The sequence below is a fragment of the Sparus aurata genome, chromosome 15 (assembly GCF_900880675.1).
Source record: "Sparus aurata chromosome 15, fSpaAur1.1, whole genome shotgun sequence".
In the NCBI taxonomy this organism is placed as follows: domain Eukaryota; kingdom Metazoa; phylum Chordata; class Actinopteri; order Spariformes; family Sparidae; genus Sparus; species Sparus aurata.
The window spans coordinates 13,504,873-13,523,995 of record NC_044201.1 but is presented as its reverse complement, the minus strand read 5'-3'; the positions used below and the strand labels follow the sequence as shown (position 1 = coordinate 13,523,995).

At 41.0% G+C, this 19,123-nt stretch overlaps 1 protein-coding gene across 1 annotated transcript; it reads left to right on the top strand.

Moving 5' to 3' along the window:
* The first annotated feature begins 406 nt into the window (after nt 1-406).
* On the top strand, nt 407-16,862 carry gng4 (G protein subunit gamma 4). Its single transcript, XM_030442625.1, has 3 exons — nt 407-896; nt 2,297-2,402; nt 14,691-16,862. The coding sequence occupies exons 2-3, from the start codon at nt 2,304-2,306 to the stop codon at nt 14,817-14,819; spliced, it is 228 nt and encodes a 75-aa protein (XP_030298485.1). The 5' UTR covers nt 407-896; nt 2,297-2,303; the 3' UTR covers nt 14,820-16,862.
* The last annotated feature ends 2,261 nt before the right edge of the window (nt 16,863-19,123 follow it).

Below are 19,123 nucleotides of genomic sequence, written 5' to 3'. Positions count from 1 at the left end.
TGTATGGACAAACCAAGTGATGGGTATATTATAAATATATAAATATATATAAATATTTGAAGAAATATTACAACTTTCTTGTCTTTTGTGTCCTTTTTCTTACTGTGTGGGAGAAAAGGTGCGTTCAGGGGCAAGAAGAAAAACCAAGGGGATGCTGCATAAATTAAGGTGGATCAGAGAAACGAACACGGATAAAATATGATTATTTCATAGAAAGGTGTGATTGAAATGTTTTATCTGGAAGCAAATTGCCCCAAAGTATGCTGTTATGGATGAGGCCCATCAGTTACTATGGGATGGGGGGGACCCGGTGATGTCAAAGCTGATGTAAAAATGAAATGGGGAAGCCTGCAGATCTCAGGTGCCTCCTGCAGCAATACAGCAAATTAGATAATCAGCAGATGCCAATTTGACTAATAGGGCTGCTGCCTCGGTGCGTTTAGGGCCGGTCCGTACAGCAGGAATGCATCGGGCTTGTTGCTGCTGCAGCTCCCTCGTCCGCTGATCGAGTGCTCCCTGCCCCACAGCCTGCATCTGATCGTCATACAGAGGTTTCCCCCCCGCTGCATGCGTAACATCTCTCCAAGTCCAGCCGTGGTGCTCACCAAGACCTCACCGCTCGGATCCTCATCTTCCTACACGGAATACGCACGACTCACACTGAGCGAGCCGCCGAGGCGAAATCAAAACGCCAGGATTTTAACCTCCTTTCGGGTTCAGTCCAGAGCGAAGCGAGCCCGGGATTTCCTCTTATCATTTGATATTTGACAGATCCTCGTTTTCTTGTGTGTGTGTGTGCGCGCGCGCGCGTGGCGTGTGTGTGTGTGTGTATGTGTGTGTTGGGTGGAGTCAACCCGGAATTCTCCAAATTGGAAAAACCACTGGCACATTTTCAGGTAGGTCGGCGGCTGTAGCCTACATTAATCTGCTCCTAGCCGAGCAATGCAGCGAGGCATCAGGAGATATTTTCATGCTAATTCCTTCACGCAGGATCATTTGTTTTGTTTGGGTTTTTTTTTTTTTGTTTTTTTTTTTCTTTCCAGTGATGTGTGGTTTTGCTGTTTCCTGCTCTGAACAAGGGCCGCAGCTCGAACCGTGTGTGTGTCCACACATTTTATTCCCCTTTTAGAAATAAAGAGTCGCCCGTGTTTGACAGATCTGCATCAACAATTAGCATCGGTACATTTGGGATGAGACGCTGTGGACACAGTGAGAGAGACACATACAGCCGTGTGGGCTTCAGGATGCACGAATCGAAGGGAAACCTACATGTGGGGTGGAGAGGAGGGGAAAAAAAGGCCTGATAGCTTCACTACGAGGGTGTGATTAAAAGGTATAAATTGGCTTTAGAGCCACGAAGGGTGGGATCGGACCTGTGAAGCCAGCGTCTGCATCAAAAACATGTGCTTTTAAAAACGTCCAGCTGTGGGGCTCAGTTCATGGCTTGATGCGATGATAAATGAAATAAATAAACAAATCGATGCAAAGGAGGAAAGAGAAGAGAAGAGGAAAACATTTTTTTCCAGTGATTGTGAACTGATTCAGCAGCACCCCACCTTCATATTCTTTTTTTTTTTTTCTTGCAGCCCTCATTTATAATAACACATCTGTGGTCAGGTGTCTCAGATCTGCCAAACTGGGACGTTTGAGGAGCAGAGGGGGTCAAGGGATGGGGGGGGCTGGAGGGAGAGCAAGGTGTAGTCCAGAGGCTAGTTGCAAAGCTACAGATTCATGGATGCTGTGGAGAAAGTTGAGAAGAAGAAGAAGAAGAAGAAGGGGACAGATGCGTAGGTGAAGGAAAGTTGCACGTTTGATTCCCTTCTGAGGGGTTCATGAACTGATAATGACCCAACGTAAACCTTCACCACCACCACAAATGCCTGCCGAAGTGCCCTTGAGCCATGCAGCTCCAAAGAGATGTGCTCGTGTTTTAATTCTCCCCGCCTTTTGTGACTTTTCCCTCGGCCCACTGAGGACAAAAAAACCCAGAAAGGTAAAAAGACAAAAAAATAAATAAATAATCATGCATGAGCACTGGCTGAAAAAGGACAACCTGCTGTCCAGCTGCTGCCTTTTGGGCTCTTTCTTCAGATAAAATGGAGCATGGCTGCTGTAAAACACATTCCCCTAGACAAAATGGGTCCTTTAATAAAAAGGTTGTGGTAGAGAATGGCTGCTCCGGGGAGGGAGGGTTGACGTTAGAGACAACGCCGGGGGGGAGGAGGACGCTGCTTTGTGGATTTAATGTGATGCTCATTGACTCCATGTTCCCCCCCCCCTTGTGCCTGCGTCACAGGAGCACCATGAAGGACGGTATTGCCAACAACAGCACGGCCAGCATCTCCCAAGCCAGGAAAGCTGTGGAGCAGCTGAAGATGGAGGCCTGCATGGATAGGATAAAGGTAGAGCACTTTTATTCTACCTGTGTCTGAGAGCAAATATTTACACATGTTTCTGTTTGACCAAACTGCCTGACTGTGTACTTTACTCTGAAAAAAAAAAGACAAAAAAAAACAGGCACCAAACAAAATTGTTGGAAACTTCAACTGCATTCTGCCATTTCATGCAACTACAAGATTTGACACACGCTTAGAGAGAAAGAAAAACACATATTTATAATCAGCTGTAATTTTGCACCTTTAAATGAACCACACTGTTTAAAATGGCTGCCATTGAACGTCATTACGTCGGCCACTGTTGATTATTTTGATTAAATCTCACATACACCATCCTGCTGCTGTAAATACTTACTCATTCACCAAATGTACATTAATTCTCATATTAGCCCCCTTTTAATTCACTTTTTAGACCTTCTACAGTATTGTTTGATAAGAGCTACGTTACCCCGCTGTTTTTGGGGAATGACAGGGAATTCTTTAAAAATTTATATTATCAGTATGACTTCTTTTTTTCAAGACTCTTCAGTACTGACACATCTTTGGCTTTGGTCATTTCATGCGATACGTAACAAAAATGCAGGTTGTAAAGAGGACAAAGTCAGGGTTTTAGCCGTCGCCTCCGACAAGCGTCGTGTGCGGCCATCTTGACATTTGAAACCTCCAAATGCTAAAATAAATGGGATAGTTCTTATTCTTACCGAGTGTTGGATATAAGATTGATGCCAATCTTATTAATATGGTGAAATATGCAGGTACAGGCCACAGCCAGTTAGCTTAGTTTATCTTAGCTTAGCGTAAGGTGCACGTAGCGAAGCTTAATTTTGTTACCTTCATATGGACGGGCTCGCTTTTTCTCCTCATTTACACTCTTCATACTAAGCTAAATTAGCCAGCTGATGGATCTAGCATTCATATTTGCATAAGACAGAGATGTGAGAATGATACAGTTCTTATAATTTAACTCGTCACCAGAAAGTGAATGAGTGTATTTTAGATGCTGGAGCAGACAGCATATCGACTTTACGCTCCTTGTGCTGAGTTCTCTATCCACCATTTGTCATCTCAGTTCTCTATGAATGCATTAACCCATAAATCAGATGGACTGATACTGCAGCAGTAAACCATCATCCTGCATCTGTTCTTCACGGACAAGAATGTAGTTAGAACAAGATGGGACTCACGATGGAGAGTTTCTTAAGGATAAAAATGGATGTGGCAGAAGCAGAGATCCAGAGAGCAGCAGGGATAACGTGGTTTTGTAGGTTGACCTGGAAGTTGGCATCGCTGTGGTTCCCTTGTGTGACTTCATTGGGCCACCAATGAGCTGTTAACTGCACTACACTGTACACACTTAACTGTGAAATGATTAATCTATGAATTGTTAAGAGTGATAAAAGTCTAACTAAGTGAGCGAGTAGATGAGTGTCAACGTGGTGATGCTTTAATGTCCCTGCTAACCTCATTTAGCCACTTGTTAGCAACAGCTTTGTTTAAAGACACGGTTAAAAGGGTTTAACATGTGTTGATCAAGGTTCTCAGTCATTCAGGTCATGGTGTTTCCAAATGCTGTGTCGTAGGCAACTGGACATGTTTCAGTTTCGTGACCCACAAGTGGCCCTAACAACTCTGTAAGGACACTCCCACACAGGGATTAAAAGCCTGTAACTCCCCTCCAGTTAGTTAGAACTGAAGAAGCCTCTTGGATTGGAGGTTAAACGGCTAGTTTCCTACGATAAAGCACTTAGAATTCACATGTGGGTATTTACTGACAGATTTTATATTGTAAAACAAACATTACCTTCAGCCACAGAACATATTTCGGGCACTTTACTGAAAACCCATTCAAAAACACATATTGATGGTTACAAGAGGAGGTAACTAGAAGTGTTAATGTGTTTCAAGACTTATTCCTGGGGCTGTTTTGTTCTATGCACTTGTTTTCCTGGTAAAAACATGGTGCCTACATTACCCACAGTGCAACTCAGCTTGTGTCCAAAATCATTAACTACCCACTATATAGTGGACTATATAAAAATGACAGTTTTGTAGGCCACTGAATCGATAATCGAATCGACAATTTAGCAAGCTAGCAAGCAGCTAATGTAACAAGTGAAGGCAAAAAAAAGACAAGGCAGGTGAGAACATTTTCCTCAGACGTAGAATGATGTGAGCGAAGAATGTGTGTTATGCTCGTAGCAGCTAATGTAGCCTTGAGTTGCTGGCCAGAGATGAGATGATGATGATTTGTATTTTCAATTTTCAAATTTTTTTTATATATATATATATATATATATATATATATATATATATATATATATATATATATATATATATATATATATATATATATATATATATATATATATATATATATATATATATATATATATATATAAATAAACAGCCTTATTCATTCCAACAGCCCCCTGCAAGATGACAACGAAATAAGGTTTTCTGAGTTTAGCCTTGTGCAACTTCTTCTGACAGGCGTCACATGAAGCCTCAGTTCACCTTGAGAGTCCCGGTGTCTCCACCTCTCTGTCAGAGTGCATCTACTGAGCACAGCAGGTGGCACCGATGTGGGGACTGTGAGGGATGAACCCAGGGGGATGGAGGGCCGCGGTGACTGTCGACCACTTCTGACATCAGTTTTCGACCAATCTGCATCGTATATTCTGAGTGTGATCATAAAAATTGTCCTTGGTTAGCACTTTGTGTGCAGCAGGCTTGTAAGCTTAAAGGTGTCAGGTTCAAATTCCCCATAGCAGCATATTTAAATTAGCTTGCGCTGACTTCTATGTTCAGTGCTTCTTATTGTGAAGCAGGCGTTATAAAGTACGTGTTCTTATCAAACATCATCTGGTTGAATATTGACTTGTGAGACCTACACTGTTTATCTTTGAGGTTGGTCACCATGCGTCAGCATGGTCACAATACTGTTTCTGTACATAGAGATTTCTGTATTACTTACGTTCATAAGACAGAATCATCATGCATTCATTACCAGAAGTCATTTTTTACTGCATGAAGTTACTCTGCCCTCCCAACACAAAAAAAAGAAAAGTAAAAAACAGCTTAACATTAATATTTTTCTGTAGGGTGAAGGGACGAAGCGGCTCAGTAGCATCATGAACAACTTCTTGTGCAACTTAAAAGGCCGTGTCATCATCTCATTCGGTATGCTCCTCATGTGCTCGGGGAATGATTGCCCCACAGCCCCGAGGCTGTTCGCTCAGCATTATAGCCGGGCCTGGAAGTCTGCCATACACCATCATCCCTACTCAGCACAACAAAGGCTGCTTACAAGAAAAACTCCCCTTCTTAAAAAACAAAGTGATTACCCTCAACTTGTTGTCAGGGTCTAGAAGATGTACCACAAAGAGCCCCGATTTAACTTACAAGATGAGTTTTTGGCACAACTTCTCATCAGTTATTCCATATTTTTGTAACATGAGAAGAGTTGTGCGTGTGTGACAAAATCTTAACATGGATAATCATAGCAATCAAGAATTGAACTGTCACTGCCCACATAAAGCTGATAACGACCGCACAGATTCCCCCTCTCACCATCCGAGTTGTGGATCTGCGAGACGATGTTTGAGTTTGAGCTATTTCTGAGTGTGAGAATGCAAACTCAGCAAGTTACAGACCCACGTGGACCTTTTAGGCAAGTCCATCAAACAATGATTTGATGTGCCAGATGGTTCGTAACACAGAACCATCTGGGAGGCTGTCCGTAGACACAGTTTGGTAAAGGGCAGGCGCCTTAAAAAAAACAACTACTTGACAGGTAATTGGATGAACCATCTGTCCCTTAGCGTCCATCACAGTCTAACTTCAACCAATCAGATCAACAGTCAGACAGCTCTACTTCCAGCGGAGACGGTTGCTAAATCAAACTCTTACTGAAGCCAGTAGAGAGAAGAGTGCAAAACATCTTCTACATCTAGAAAAGCCTTCGGTGCCGTCCTTTGCTCTTCTTTCAACAAAATCTCCTCTCCACTTCTGATGTCTCTGCTAAAATGCTAGAGCGGCGTCTGTGCTAACGTCTTTAGCAGCAGCCATTGTTGTTTTTTAAATGTCAACAGTCGTTTCTCTTGCTGGTCGTCGGACACGAGCACAAAAGCTTGGCAAGATGGATTCTCAAGATCACGTGATCTCGCAAATCCGTCTACCTCCCAATGTAAACGGCAACGTACGGACGAGGGTGAAGTCCATCAGAATAAAAGCCTGTGTGAAATAGACCACCACGAATCTATAAGTTACCATAGATATAAAACACAGACGAAACATAAATTATTTCCTAATAACAGTAAAAAGATTGAATCCCATTTTCTTAGTACAAAGCAGTAAACTGACATTACATTTCAAATGTAGTCTTGGATAGCCTTCAGTTATATTTCTTTTATTAGGGTTTAATGGAAATGTAAAAAGTAGACACAAAGATTCAATCTGTAAAGTAGTTTCCGGCCATCAGACCTGACCTGACCTTGGGCGACAGTATCTTCCTGCTCCCCCATTTTTTAGACAGCGCCTGCAGGAAATAACTCGAATCCTCTCTCAATTTGCAATTTGATAGAAGAGGACGTGTACCAAGTTCATGTGGTGTCATCACATAGCATCTGTATGGGAAAAACTGTTCACGTCAGCCTCCTTGATGTAAATCCAGAGTCAGAGGTGGTGAGAAGAACTACAAAAGTGTTGACAAACCAGGTCTGCAGAGGCATATTTAAGCTATTACACTTCAACACTGGATACTGTGAGTTGATTTTGTGGAGATTGATTGTTTGCTGTAATGATACTAAGAAGTTGCGTGTTTCGGTGTGACCGCTCGACTAGAAATGTGAACCTGACGTTCTCCATAATGCATCCGTTTTGATTGCACCGTAACGCCTGAGATTTATCGGGTCTTATTTAAATAAAAATCTAAATGGGGGCCTCTAAAAATCTGATGTGTAGACTGTTGCTTTTGAACAAATATGAGCCTATGAACATTTTCTCTGCAGATCATTTTGTCAGCGCATACCAGGGTTTTATGTACACTTGTCAAAAGTTTGTACACACCTTCTCATTTCATGCTTTTTCTTTATTTTCATGACTATTTACATTCTAGATTCACACTGAAGGCATCAAAACTATGAATGAACACATACGGAATTATGTAGTAAACAAAAAAAAAAGTGTGAAACAACTCAAAACATGTTTTATGTTTCAGATTCTTCAAAATAGCCACCCTTTGCTTTGATTACTGCTTTGCACACTCTTGGCATTCTCTTGATGAGCTTCAAGAGGTCGTCACCTGAAATGGTTTTCCAACAGTCTTGAAGGAGTTCCCAGAGATGCTGAGCACTTGTTGGCCCTTTTGCCTTCACTCTGCAGCATGCTGTGGTAGCCATGCTGGTTCAGTGTGCCTTCCGTTTTGAATAAATCCCCAACAGTGTCACCAGCAAAGCACCCCCACACCATCACACATCCTCCTCCATGCTTCACAGTGGGAACCCTGCATGTAGAGACCATCCGTTCACCTTTTCTGCGTCGCACAAAGACACGGCAGGTGGATCCAAAGATCTCAAATTTGGACTCATCAGACCAAAGCACAGATTTCCACTGGTCTAATGTCCATTCCTGGTATTTCTTGGCCCAAACAAATCTCTTCTGCTTGCTGCTTTTCCTTAGTAGTGGTTTTTAGCAGCTATTTGACCAGAAAGGCCTGATATGCACAGTCTCCTCTGAACAGTTGATGTAGAGATGTGTGTGCTTCTAGAGCTCTGTGTGGCATTCATCTGGGCTCTAATCTGAGGTGCTGTTAATTTGCGATTTCTGAGGCTGGTGACTCGGATGAACTTATCCTCAGCAGCAGAGGTGACTCTTGGTCTTGCTTTCCTGGGGCGGTCCTCATGTGAGCCACCTTCTTCGTAGCGCTTGATGGTTTTTGCAAGTGCACTTGGGGACACATTCAAAGGTTTTGAATCACCTTCAGTTCTTAAAGTAATGATGGACTGTCGTTTCTCTTGACTTGGCTGATTGGTTCTTGCCATAGTATGAATTCTAACAGCTGTCAAATAGGGCTGTCAGCTGTGTACCAACCTGACTTCTGCACACCACAACTGATGGTCCCAACCCCATTAAGAAGGCAAGAAATTCCACAAATGAACCCTGTCAAGGCACACCTGTGAAGTGAAAACCAGGTGACTACATCATGAAGCTCATTGAGAGAAGGCCAAGGGTTTGCAGCGCTGTCAACAAAGCAAAGGGTGGCTGCTTTGAGGAATCTAAAATATGAAACATATTTAGAGTTATTTCACACTTTTTTGTTTACTACATAATTCCATATGTGTTCATTCATAGTTTTGATGCCTTCAGTGAGAATCTAGAATGTAAATAGTCATGAAAATAAAGAAAAACCATTAAATGAGAAGGTGTGTCCAAACTTTTGACTGGTAGTATACATTGCGCACATGTGCCATACACCCAAATAAATGAGAGACATTGTGAGGTATCCCAACTCTAAAATCAAGTCATTTTAAATAGGGCTACTGATTAGTTTTTGTCAAGAAAAATGCAAGGTTGAAGCAACTACTGTACAGTTGGCAGCAGATAGCGGTTACCCTGGTGATATGCTGGCCCCTATTTGTTTTGGGAAGTATTTCAACAGGGGGCCAATTCTTAATGATTGCACCTTTTAAAGTTGAAGGTTTATTCATTTATTAACTTCATAAGACAGAATTGTACAACGAAATGTAAGTTGCAGTGCCTCATTCTACACATACACACACACACACACACACACACACACACACACACAAATCTAACATGACTGAAAAAAGAAAAAAAACAGGATATTGTCAGACACTGGTTGGTTGGTCGTTGAACTGCATTGTTAACGGTAAACTGCACGAAATGAAATGAGACCACGTTATTTATTTCATGGACAAAGCAGTGTGTAAGCTGATGTTAAGCTGCGAGGTATATGGCTCGCACACTGTCTGTATAGATCCGACATGTCAGCTTTATTGTCACCTTAGCATTTTTAGGGAAAAAGACTTGAATGTAAATGAATCTTAAATGTCGCATCTGATCTATATCTGAGAGGCTTCCACTCAGCTCCATAGTGGGTCTGACAAAAATGTAAGATTTCTGAATAATCGACTCCGCTCCGCTGCATCTTTGCTCTCATGTGAAAACCTTTTAGCACAGGAGGAACACACGTCAGGCATATTTAAGATTATTCAGTGAGTTTCTTAAAGGTCGAAACTTCTCTTAAAAAAACATTTATTCTTCTGTAAGTTAGATAAAGCGGAGCATTAGCAGAGTTCTGTTTTTCAGCCAACTATGATTACATTTAAATGCAATGTTTGGCAAGAGGCGCTGGGTTCAGACACAACTTGACTCTTTGTGTCAGCGCTCACATTTATGAACAAATTATTAGCAGTAATAATGCTAATGAAACACTTAATGAATGCAATGAGGATGAAAAACATTTCCACTGATTAAGAGCCATGGGCAGTAGATGTTAGATATATATTTGAGGTATTTATATAAGATTTTTTGAAAAATAAGCTCTCAGATGGCTGAGCCGGTGTGTCGATCTTAAAAATCACTTAACAGCTTTAGTGTCAGCATCACATCTGTGTTATTTTCTCAGAAGTTGTGGGATGATTGGCAGGCAGGCAGCTGTTTGTGCTTTGATAACCACTTGGCACATCAGACGCGGAGATCCAAGTAATTCTTTATTAATGAGCCGCTGGAGTAGAACGCGGACGCAAATGAAAAGCAGCGAAAAGTACAGAGAACGAGGAGAAAACAGACGACTGCCGATCCCTTAAATTTAATTAAGGGATCTGATGAGGGAGGGTGTGTATCAGTGACAAGAGCAGTCTCTGTGCTGCTGATTGAGGGATCACCGCATTCTCATTAATTGCTCAATCAGCCAAAGGAATGTGATCTGTGCTAATTAGAAGGACTCTCCTTCCATCATGGGGCTGCAGTGTAATTACAGTCAGTCTGGGTCTAATGACACATGCTGTGCAATACCACGGTCTGTCCTGTGGGGCTCTCCTTCTCTGCAGAAACCCTGTGCTGCAGTTACATGATAATATAATTATTGCATTTGCTTTCATTATGAGAATAATTAAGCTGTTTACTTGCATTGCAACAGAAAGGCTTTGTTAATGTCCCCACTTTGTGAAGGCTTGGATGCTCCGATTAGCTCCCAAATTAGGTCGAATAGAGGAGGAAGTTTGAAATAAATATGCAGCTAAAATAATTTAACATTAAGAATGTGTGCGTGTGTGTCTTCTGAGAGAGCAGATCATTTTTAATAAGGCTCTCCTCTACCCTCCGATGAACAAAACAGCTCTCTGAGTATGACCTTAATAAAAAGCAACCAGTTAGATCAGAATAAGTGTCATTAGTTGCGGGTTTTTGACCAAAAGCCTGTAAAGCCAATGACCTGCCCATCATCCTCTGCTGTACTTCAGTGGGAATTAACATTTGGTAGCTAACAAGCTAACCCAAAATGATGTCAATGATTAAAAAAAAAAAAAAAAACTTTTAGAGAATAATGAATAAAATAAACAGTTGTTAGAATTGTTATCGTGAACATGTTAGCTTGTTAGCATTGAGCTCAGAACAGTGTTGTGTGTCCGTAGTTTTAGTAGGTTTTTGACAAAATGCTTGCAGAACAAATGTCGTTCCCAGCATCCAGCAAACGATAGCAGGCTAATATGCTAAACTAAGATGGAGACAATGGTTAAAAAAACAACAACAACCTCCTAATGAACACCAGCATGTTAGCATTGTCATTGTGAGTATGTCAGCTTGTTTGCTTTATCTTAGTGCAGCCCGTTAGCATTGTTTTTTTTTTATGTATTTAAAACCCTAGTTAATTTTAGTTATATATATGATGTATTTTCTCTTTTTCTTTTACCTCATTTTATTTCCTTCGTTTTTTAAAACAACCAAATAATTAAAACTAAAATCCGACAAAAACAAAATGCGTCCTGGTACTTCTCAGGTGAGTCCCAAACCTGCATGTGATATTTTATATTCTTTACATTATTCTTATCACAATCCCATGACATCATTCTTCTATATCGCCATTGTTGTCTAAAAACGAAAAACTGAAAAGCACATCTTATTATCACAGCATTAGCACATCGACTTATTGCGTATTAATCCACTGCTGAAAATAGTCCCCAGCAGATGCACTGTCACTAATGTTTGAGTAGCATTTGTTGAAATCTACAGTACCCAGCTGTGTTATGACATTGCTGAGCCTTTTTAAAAAGGGAACGAACATGCTTTTTGTTAGCATTTTAATAGATGTACGTTTCAGTAGGAACTAATGGGCTTGCCGCTGAGTGCCACAAGGATGGAGACGTCAGAAAGAACTGAGAGATGGACTAATGCACTGCATTCGATGACAATAAGAGAAGTATAGACTATATCCAGCCTCACTGCTCCTTATAGAATACAGAAATCTCAGCACCACATCATGATCAACACCCTGTAGACGTATTATTTAGACTGTAAACCGTAACAATGGATGCTGGATGATGATGCATTTTGTGCGTTGTATTCTCTTGTGAGAGCAGCAGTGGGTGAGGTGAAGTGGCAGGGAGGAGATCAGATGGTGCTGTCCTCCATGTAGATCCCTGAGCCCTCGCTATCCCTCTGATGCAGCTGCTCCTCTGCTCTCCACTTGTGGCCTCCCCTCCCGTTACCTCCCACTCAGCTCCCGAGTGGAAAACCTACATTCACAGGCAGTCTGGCTGTACTGTAAAATTTATAGTCACTGTTTGACATTGAAGAATACAGTACGCTTTTCACCTTGAGGCAGGAAGTGTGTTGTTAGTCCCATCCTCCGTTCCTCTCAGCTGGTCAAGGTCCCACCTTAACACCTGTCAGTCATCTCGATGAGCTGTCTCTTTGTATTGCCCGAGGCTGAGGTAACAGGCATCAGTGCAGTCGCCACAGGCACTGATGAATCGGAAGCACAGACAGTATGAATTTTTAAAGCAAAAGGAGGCAGGTAACATTCACCCAGATTGTGGATGGACCCAATCTGCTGCAAGTTTGTCTGCAGAAACATTTTTGGCGAAGGCGAACACACTGGGAGCTGAGACCAGCCTGAGCTTCAGTGCAAGTTTATCAAAAATTAAAACACGCCACACAACTGTTCTCCAGTGCTCCATGCTTTATTCACCTCAACAAATGTTTTCCTGCCGACATCAGGGATCTGATGATGTGACTCGCACATCATCAGGTAAACAACATCACTGTCATCCAGCTATTTTCTTTTTTTAAATTACTCTTTAGAGATAAAGAAATGCTCAAAGAACAATTCAACCTCCTTGTCAATAATTGCCCTTTACAAATAACAAAAATTAATCTGAACCCACAAATGGGTGAAATCTTAATTTTTAGCACTGCAAGCAGCATCGCTATCAGGCCAAATGTTTAATTTGTCTGATACTCTAGTCAGTACTTACAAATCCAATGACATTGCCATCAGCTTCAGCTATCAGCTTGAGCTGGTCTCAAATGGTGACCATGAGAAAACATTATCATGTTGGCATCTTGAGCATGCTTGCATACCTTTGTTAGCATTCAGCTGTTAGCAGCCTCACAGCTGCTAGCACGGCTATTAATCTTTAATCTGTTCTCTTTCAACCAACAATTTCACATCTCATAATGCATTCAGACAACACTAACTAGCAATTAGTGAAGGATTCTTCCCCTTCAACTAAAATTCAAACTATTCTACAAGAAAAATGACAGTTTTTCAACAAACATGCTCCAGTGAACTCTTCAGAGTGGCTTTTAATCTAGTCTTTATTTGATCCTAAATGTACCAAATTGGAAATCCAAAATGCCTCCCTCTTAATGAACAATTCCTGTAAATCTGTTTTTGTCTCTTTGAAGGGGAACCTTCTTAATTCCTGTATGATAGATTAAAGAGAAAAGATTATTCCATTAAATGCAAAAGCTCATAGAACTACTTGCAGCATCTACTATGTATTTGGGGGCATTTTAGGCGATGGCAGAATATGAGAGGGAGAGAGAGATGCAGCAAAGGGCCCTGGCGGTTTTTGAACTTTTAGGTCCCATACATTATATAACAGTATACCAGAAACGACCTCAGACACTGCCCTGATGAAGGTGAGATAGCTGAAAATGTATTTAATAAAGCATGGTGGGCTTGAGAGCAGCATTACTTTTTAAAATTTTGATAGATCCAAAAACATCCCAAACATCATTCAGGAGTGTTCAAGGTCAAGAGATCCGTCAGTCAAGCTGTCTAGGCATATGCTCACATTTAGAAGGTCCCATATTTTAAAAGGTGAGAAGTCCATGTTTTTTTTTTATTATAAAGCAGGTTTAAGTGCTCTATAAATACTATGAAAGTGTCAAAACGCTCAATCCACCTGAAAGAAATAGACCTTATTCACATTGTGGCCATACTTTCAGGGTAGGAAGCTCAAATGTCGTATCCCATGTGTTACAAATCATGATCATTTGACCACATGATCAGCGGTTGAAAAGACAATGAATAGGGAAAATCTGGAGGGACACTGGGACATACTTCCACACGAAACCAAATGTTTGATAGCCCTTAAGCTTACATTAGAAAACAGCAGCTAACGTAAGCCTTATACCACTTTCTACCTAACTTGCTATTGTTGCTGTACTTTTCCAAAATGTGAGTTGACATTTCAGAATTGATTCATGCCTTTGCTATTCATCACGTCACGATTTCAATATGAAACAGTAATGTTAGCTAGGAAGTGGCTCGATGCTAACTGTAGCTGCTGTCTCATGGTAAGTAATGCAGTTTCAAAAATGTTGTTTTACCTTGAAATATTGCTAAGTGTCTGTCTGGATTTACCCTATCCAGTGTCTTTTCAGTTGCTTAAATAATCAGGTAGCAGATAAATTATTCATCCGATTCCCTACATTTATACGACTTTCAAACTGGAACAAAACAGTTGAACAAATGCAGCTACGCATGGTTGTAAAAACAACAGCAGAGCTTATGCTGAAACATGGAGGGCGGTGCCTGCTCAGGCCTGTACGAGCTGACCAATTAGATGCAGCGTTCAGATGGAGGGTGAACAGAGGTGCTGCAGCAACAGTGTGAGAAATCTGAAGTGTTCCTGAAACATTAAAGCAATATTTTCAATGTATGAACCTGAATACAAGCACAATTTGGGACCTTTATGTAATAGTATGTAAAAGTCAGAGAAACATCTGCTCACATTTATCTTTTCCTTTGTCTCGATATTTCAGGTATCCAAAGCAGCCGCAGACCTGATGGCGTACTGCGACGCCCACATACGCGAGGACCCGCTCATTATGCCCGTCCCCGCCTCTGAGAACCCTTTCCGGGAGAAGAAGTTCTTCTGCACCATCCTCTGATGACCTGGCGGTAGATCTGTATGGTTGCAGGCATGGCGTTGCCCGGCTTCTCTGTCTTCACCACACCTGAAGCTACTGGCCATAGGCATTGAGTTGAGTTTTGCCAGGTGGACACTCTGTTGTTGGTCAGCTCTGTCCCCGGTGGCTGAAGGTTTTGGGGGAGTCGGCTACCAAACTGGCAACCCAGTGAGCGTATCATGTCTTGTTAAATAGGTTTGTTATTGCTTTGTTATTAGAGAACAGCCTTGCTCAGTGCTTAATGAGATGAGAGATGTTTTTTTCTTCTTCTTTTCTTTTATCGTGCTAGATCTTAACATGCCTCAGGAAACAGAAATTTGCCCAGTGTGTCTCTGACTTTTTTAAATATTTATTTCCCGTCCCATTATCGGAATAAAAGAGCATTAATCTTTGTATTATCTCCAACATAATTTCAGTTGAGTTTTTTTTATTGCTTTCAGTGAACAAGTTTGACTATTTGTAGCAACACTAACGGAAAGCACCACTGAAATCTGACACTTCCCTCGCCAGTGGTTTCTATTTCCATTTGCCTCCACAGTCACCAACAATTAGCCGGCTCGTTTTAGTACCGCAGTACAGTCAGATTCAGATTAGAGAGCGGAAACAGGAACCTTATCTCACACAGTAAATTATTTCAGCTTGTGCAAGAAAGGAGGCGGCTGCACGTCGGCTGCGCTGCAAATAAATAAATAGACTCTCTATTTATTGAAAGGCGCAGAGCTAATGTTTCGACAGCGAAATTAGTTCTTCAGGGTTTATCACTGTGCAAACAACCCTTAAGTCAAAAATTATTTATGAATCTGCCAACTCCTTCCCTGGCCCGCACTAATGCATTCTACCTTTGCTGCTCTGTTTGATTTACTCCTCATACACTTCATCCACTTCAAATCAGAGACACTATCTGTTAATCCTGCCGCCCCCCGACCAGAATATTTCTACAAATTGCAGGAGATCTTCCCCCTCGTGTTTCCTTTAACGGTCTCGTTTGTTCTCTGGGCATGTTTCCTGAGCCTGATTCTTTTTTGCCTGTCCTAGAGTGAATGGCAAGGCCTTTGACATTAATGCCAAACCAGAGGCCTGCATGTTTCTCCGCTCCTTTTACGACGGCCTCCTCTGTTTCCAAGGGACCGTCAGTCTTTTAGAGTGTACAGTATGTTACAGTGCCAATCGCTGTGAGAGCAGTGTGATCTTCGCACTGTGGTCTCGCGGTCCTCTTTCTTTTTTTCCCGTTTTTGTTCTTGGTTTGGAAGAAAAAGCACACTGTCGAAAACATTTCCTTCACATGGTAGTTGAATAGCATTCGCTAATTTTTACGATGAATTGTTATGATCGTTATTAATATTGTTATTATCAGTAGTATTATTGAATATTTGTTGCACAGCACTGACAGCTACATGACGTGTAGTGCTACTAAGCTTGTATGATACTTAGGAGAAGAAAACATTTATAAGTCATGCAATTATTGATACTATCTGAGTATTTTTTAAAAACAACATTAAGGGTCGGTTTACATAATATGATCCCTTTCGGTGGTTCAGGCTTTTTGCATTTCTGTAAAAATTAAAGAAATTTCCTCTCGGTACTTGAACAGCCATCGCATTAGGAACACTGGACTGTCACAAACACAAACCATTGGACTCAAATTGTTTTTTTCTGGATAGTTAATGTCTTTCTTTCCTATCTAAAACACCTGAGACTGACCTCAGGGTGCTCCCACTGACCTCATCCTAAGGACGGTGCCAAATCTGAACCAAGAAATATAACGGCTACAGATGAATATTGCATGGATTTATTTCTATCTATAACAGAGAGAACTATTATGATATGAAATATTGCCTCTTCATTGACTTTCTGGGTGCTACTGTGCACATAATTGGAGTCCGGATATGTCGTCAAATGTGCAGCTGTATTCATGAATGGTATCATTGTTTTGGTAAAAAAAAAAATAATATTATAGCATTTAAATAGCAGGCTTTGTAAATCCTTTGATGGATGAAATGAATTAAAGGAAAACGGTAACCCCAATGTGCTGTGTCCTCAATATTTCTGCCTCATGTCTGTCTCTGGCGTCTTGATCTCACTGATGACATAAAACGGCCAAACTGTTCTGGGTCCTACAGAGGAAGTTGGTATTCTTGTGTGTAGTGGAGACCTCCTGTGGCTGAGCTGAACCACAGGCCATCTGGATGCACTGTTCATGTGTCGTGGCATTTTTTTTAAAGGATTATGATTCAATTCAGCCGCAGCCAGTTTGCCTTTTTACACTGCAGATCGAAAAAAAGAAAAGACAGAAAGAGCAACACGCGAGCCGAGGCTACAGGTCGCACGGCGCTAAAGTCCCTCATAATGATTCAGAGCAACAGCCGCTGACATCAACATTTAGATTTCCTGTCGCCGCTGCCTCATGTGTGCATCCATGCATGTATTTACAGCCTCGCCCGGGAATAAACTGAAATTAGATATAGTTTTCCCTTTTTTTTCCTTCTCTTAACACATTTCAGACACTATTCCACTGTGCCTTACGGTCTGGTGAACATATCAGGCCAAATTGCTTGTTTTGGCCTTAATCAGCCACCAACCTGGTGATTTGCTTACATAAGTTGCATTCACATTACATAACTGAACAGATTTTATGGAACAGTATGGAGGCTACTGATCCCTTATTGATTTGTATGAACCAATCCCAATGGAACGGGATGTAATTTAAGAAAAGATAGAGGTCAATCTTTTAAAATGGGTTGTGGATTATCATCCACATTTATTAAAGAGTTAAAGGTCCCAGTCATCTTCTTACTGTGAATGCTTTGGTCCTACATGAACACAGTACTGTCTGTCTGTACTGGAAAGGTTTGTTTAATCCTTGTGAGAAGTGCCTGTACCTGCTTGAGCTTTTTTCGCTGGTTTGAAGTGGGCGGGGCTAAATTGGACAAAAAGTGAACAATGAACGATGGCGTGTTGTTTGGTTTAATGCTTTAAATAAAATCTGATCCAGTCACACCCGCACAATCTTGAGGGAGCAGATTAGCTGGATGTTTGTTAACCTAACTTTAATGGTGCAATATGTAGGGATTTAAGTTTAGAATATTCAAAAAGAAACTCAAACCAAGAAAGAAAACATTTGAAATATTATCAAGGTCTAATCAAAAACTCAGAAATATAATTTATTTGATATATTTCCACAACTGAATAAACAAGCTATCTTCAAAGTGGAATCAAGTCCCTTGAATAGTGTCTAAAGCTAGTAAGCTGGCTATTTAGAAGGGTCTTGAAATATAAACAAAGTAATATGAGTGAAATTGAGTTGTCCCTTTCTTTTGTGATTGACATTTAAACTAAAGTTATACAACATTATGTAAAGTTTGACTGTGTCAAAGAAGTCCATGAAGTTATTATGCTAACTAGCTAGCATCGCACTGGGTCCCCCTCCCTCCACTCTGAAAACTGCCTGGTCCAAAACTCCCTTGCTGGTGACTTTCCCCCGGTGTTCAAAGCTTCCAGTCTGGGCAGATTTGAGTCAGCTAATAGGACTGCTAGCCGCACTGCTAATTGAGCTAACTAGCTAACAGCAACTACACTCAACAGCAAGTAGTGGTTATCTGGTGATGCGCTGCCCCCTGTTTGGTTGGATTTTATAATCTACAGGTGGCCAATTCTTACATAATGCACAATTTATATTGAACTGTCGGACAACTCATCGCAACTGTTTGTCCAGCATGCAGCCCCCTCTTTCCTTAGACCCTCAATTTGGATAAGATTATATTTTTAAAAAAAAACATTCTGAAAGAGAAAATGTGGATACTTCAGAGAAAAGTCTGGATTTTATGTGCAACTAGAATTAGAAGTACAAGAAATAGGTCTCTATATTATGCAGTGTACACATGCTCCTCAGCTGGGACCTGACTAGATAAAAAGAATCTATATAAATCCAGGGAGATGTGCAGTGAGCACTGAGTATTTTGAATGCTGCAAGGCAAAAGACAGAGAAAAAGGGGGGAAAAAAGGCATACACATGGGTTGGAGTAGAATAAATAGGGCAGAAATAGGTTTCAACATATAAATAAAAAGTTAAATAAGAGTTAAGAACATAAAACAACACACTGGGATAGAGATGGAGGGTTGGATATCCGCAGTAAGGAGCAAGAAACCTCTGAATATCCTATGAATAGCCTTTTTCCTTTCAAATGAATAATGTGTTGCAGGGAGAGAACTATTTATGAATATGGCTCCAAAAAGAATTATATAATGCACAGGAAAGTAATTATCCCTGGGGCAGTAGGTTATCTAAT

Bases quoted from the DNA above. Each gene is read 5' to 3' on its own strand.
- gng4 (XM_030442625.1), top strand. From the start codon at position 2,304: ATGAAGGACGGTATTGCCAACAACAGCACGGCCAGCATCTCCCAAGCC. The intron at 2,403-14,690 runs GTAGAGCACTTT...TCGATATTTCAG, and splicing joins CCTGCATGGATAGGATAAAG to GTATCCAAAGCAGCCGCAGA.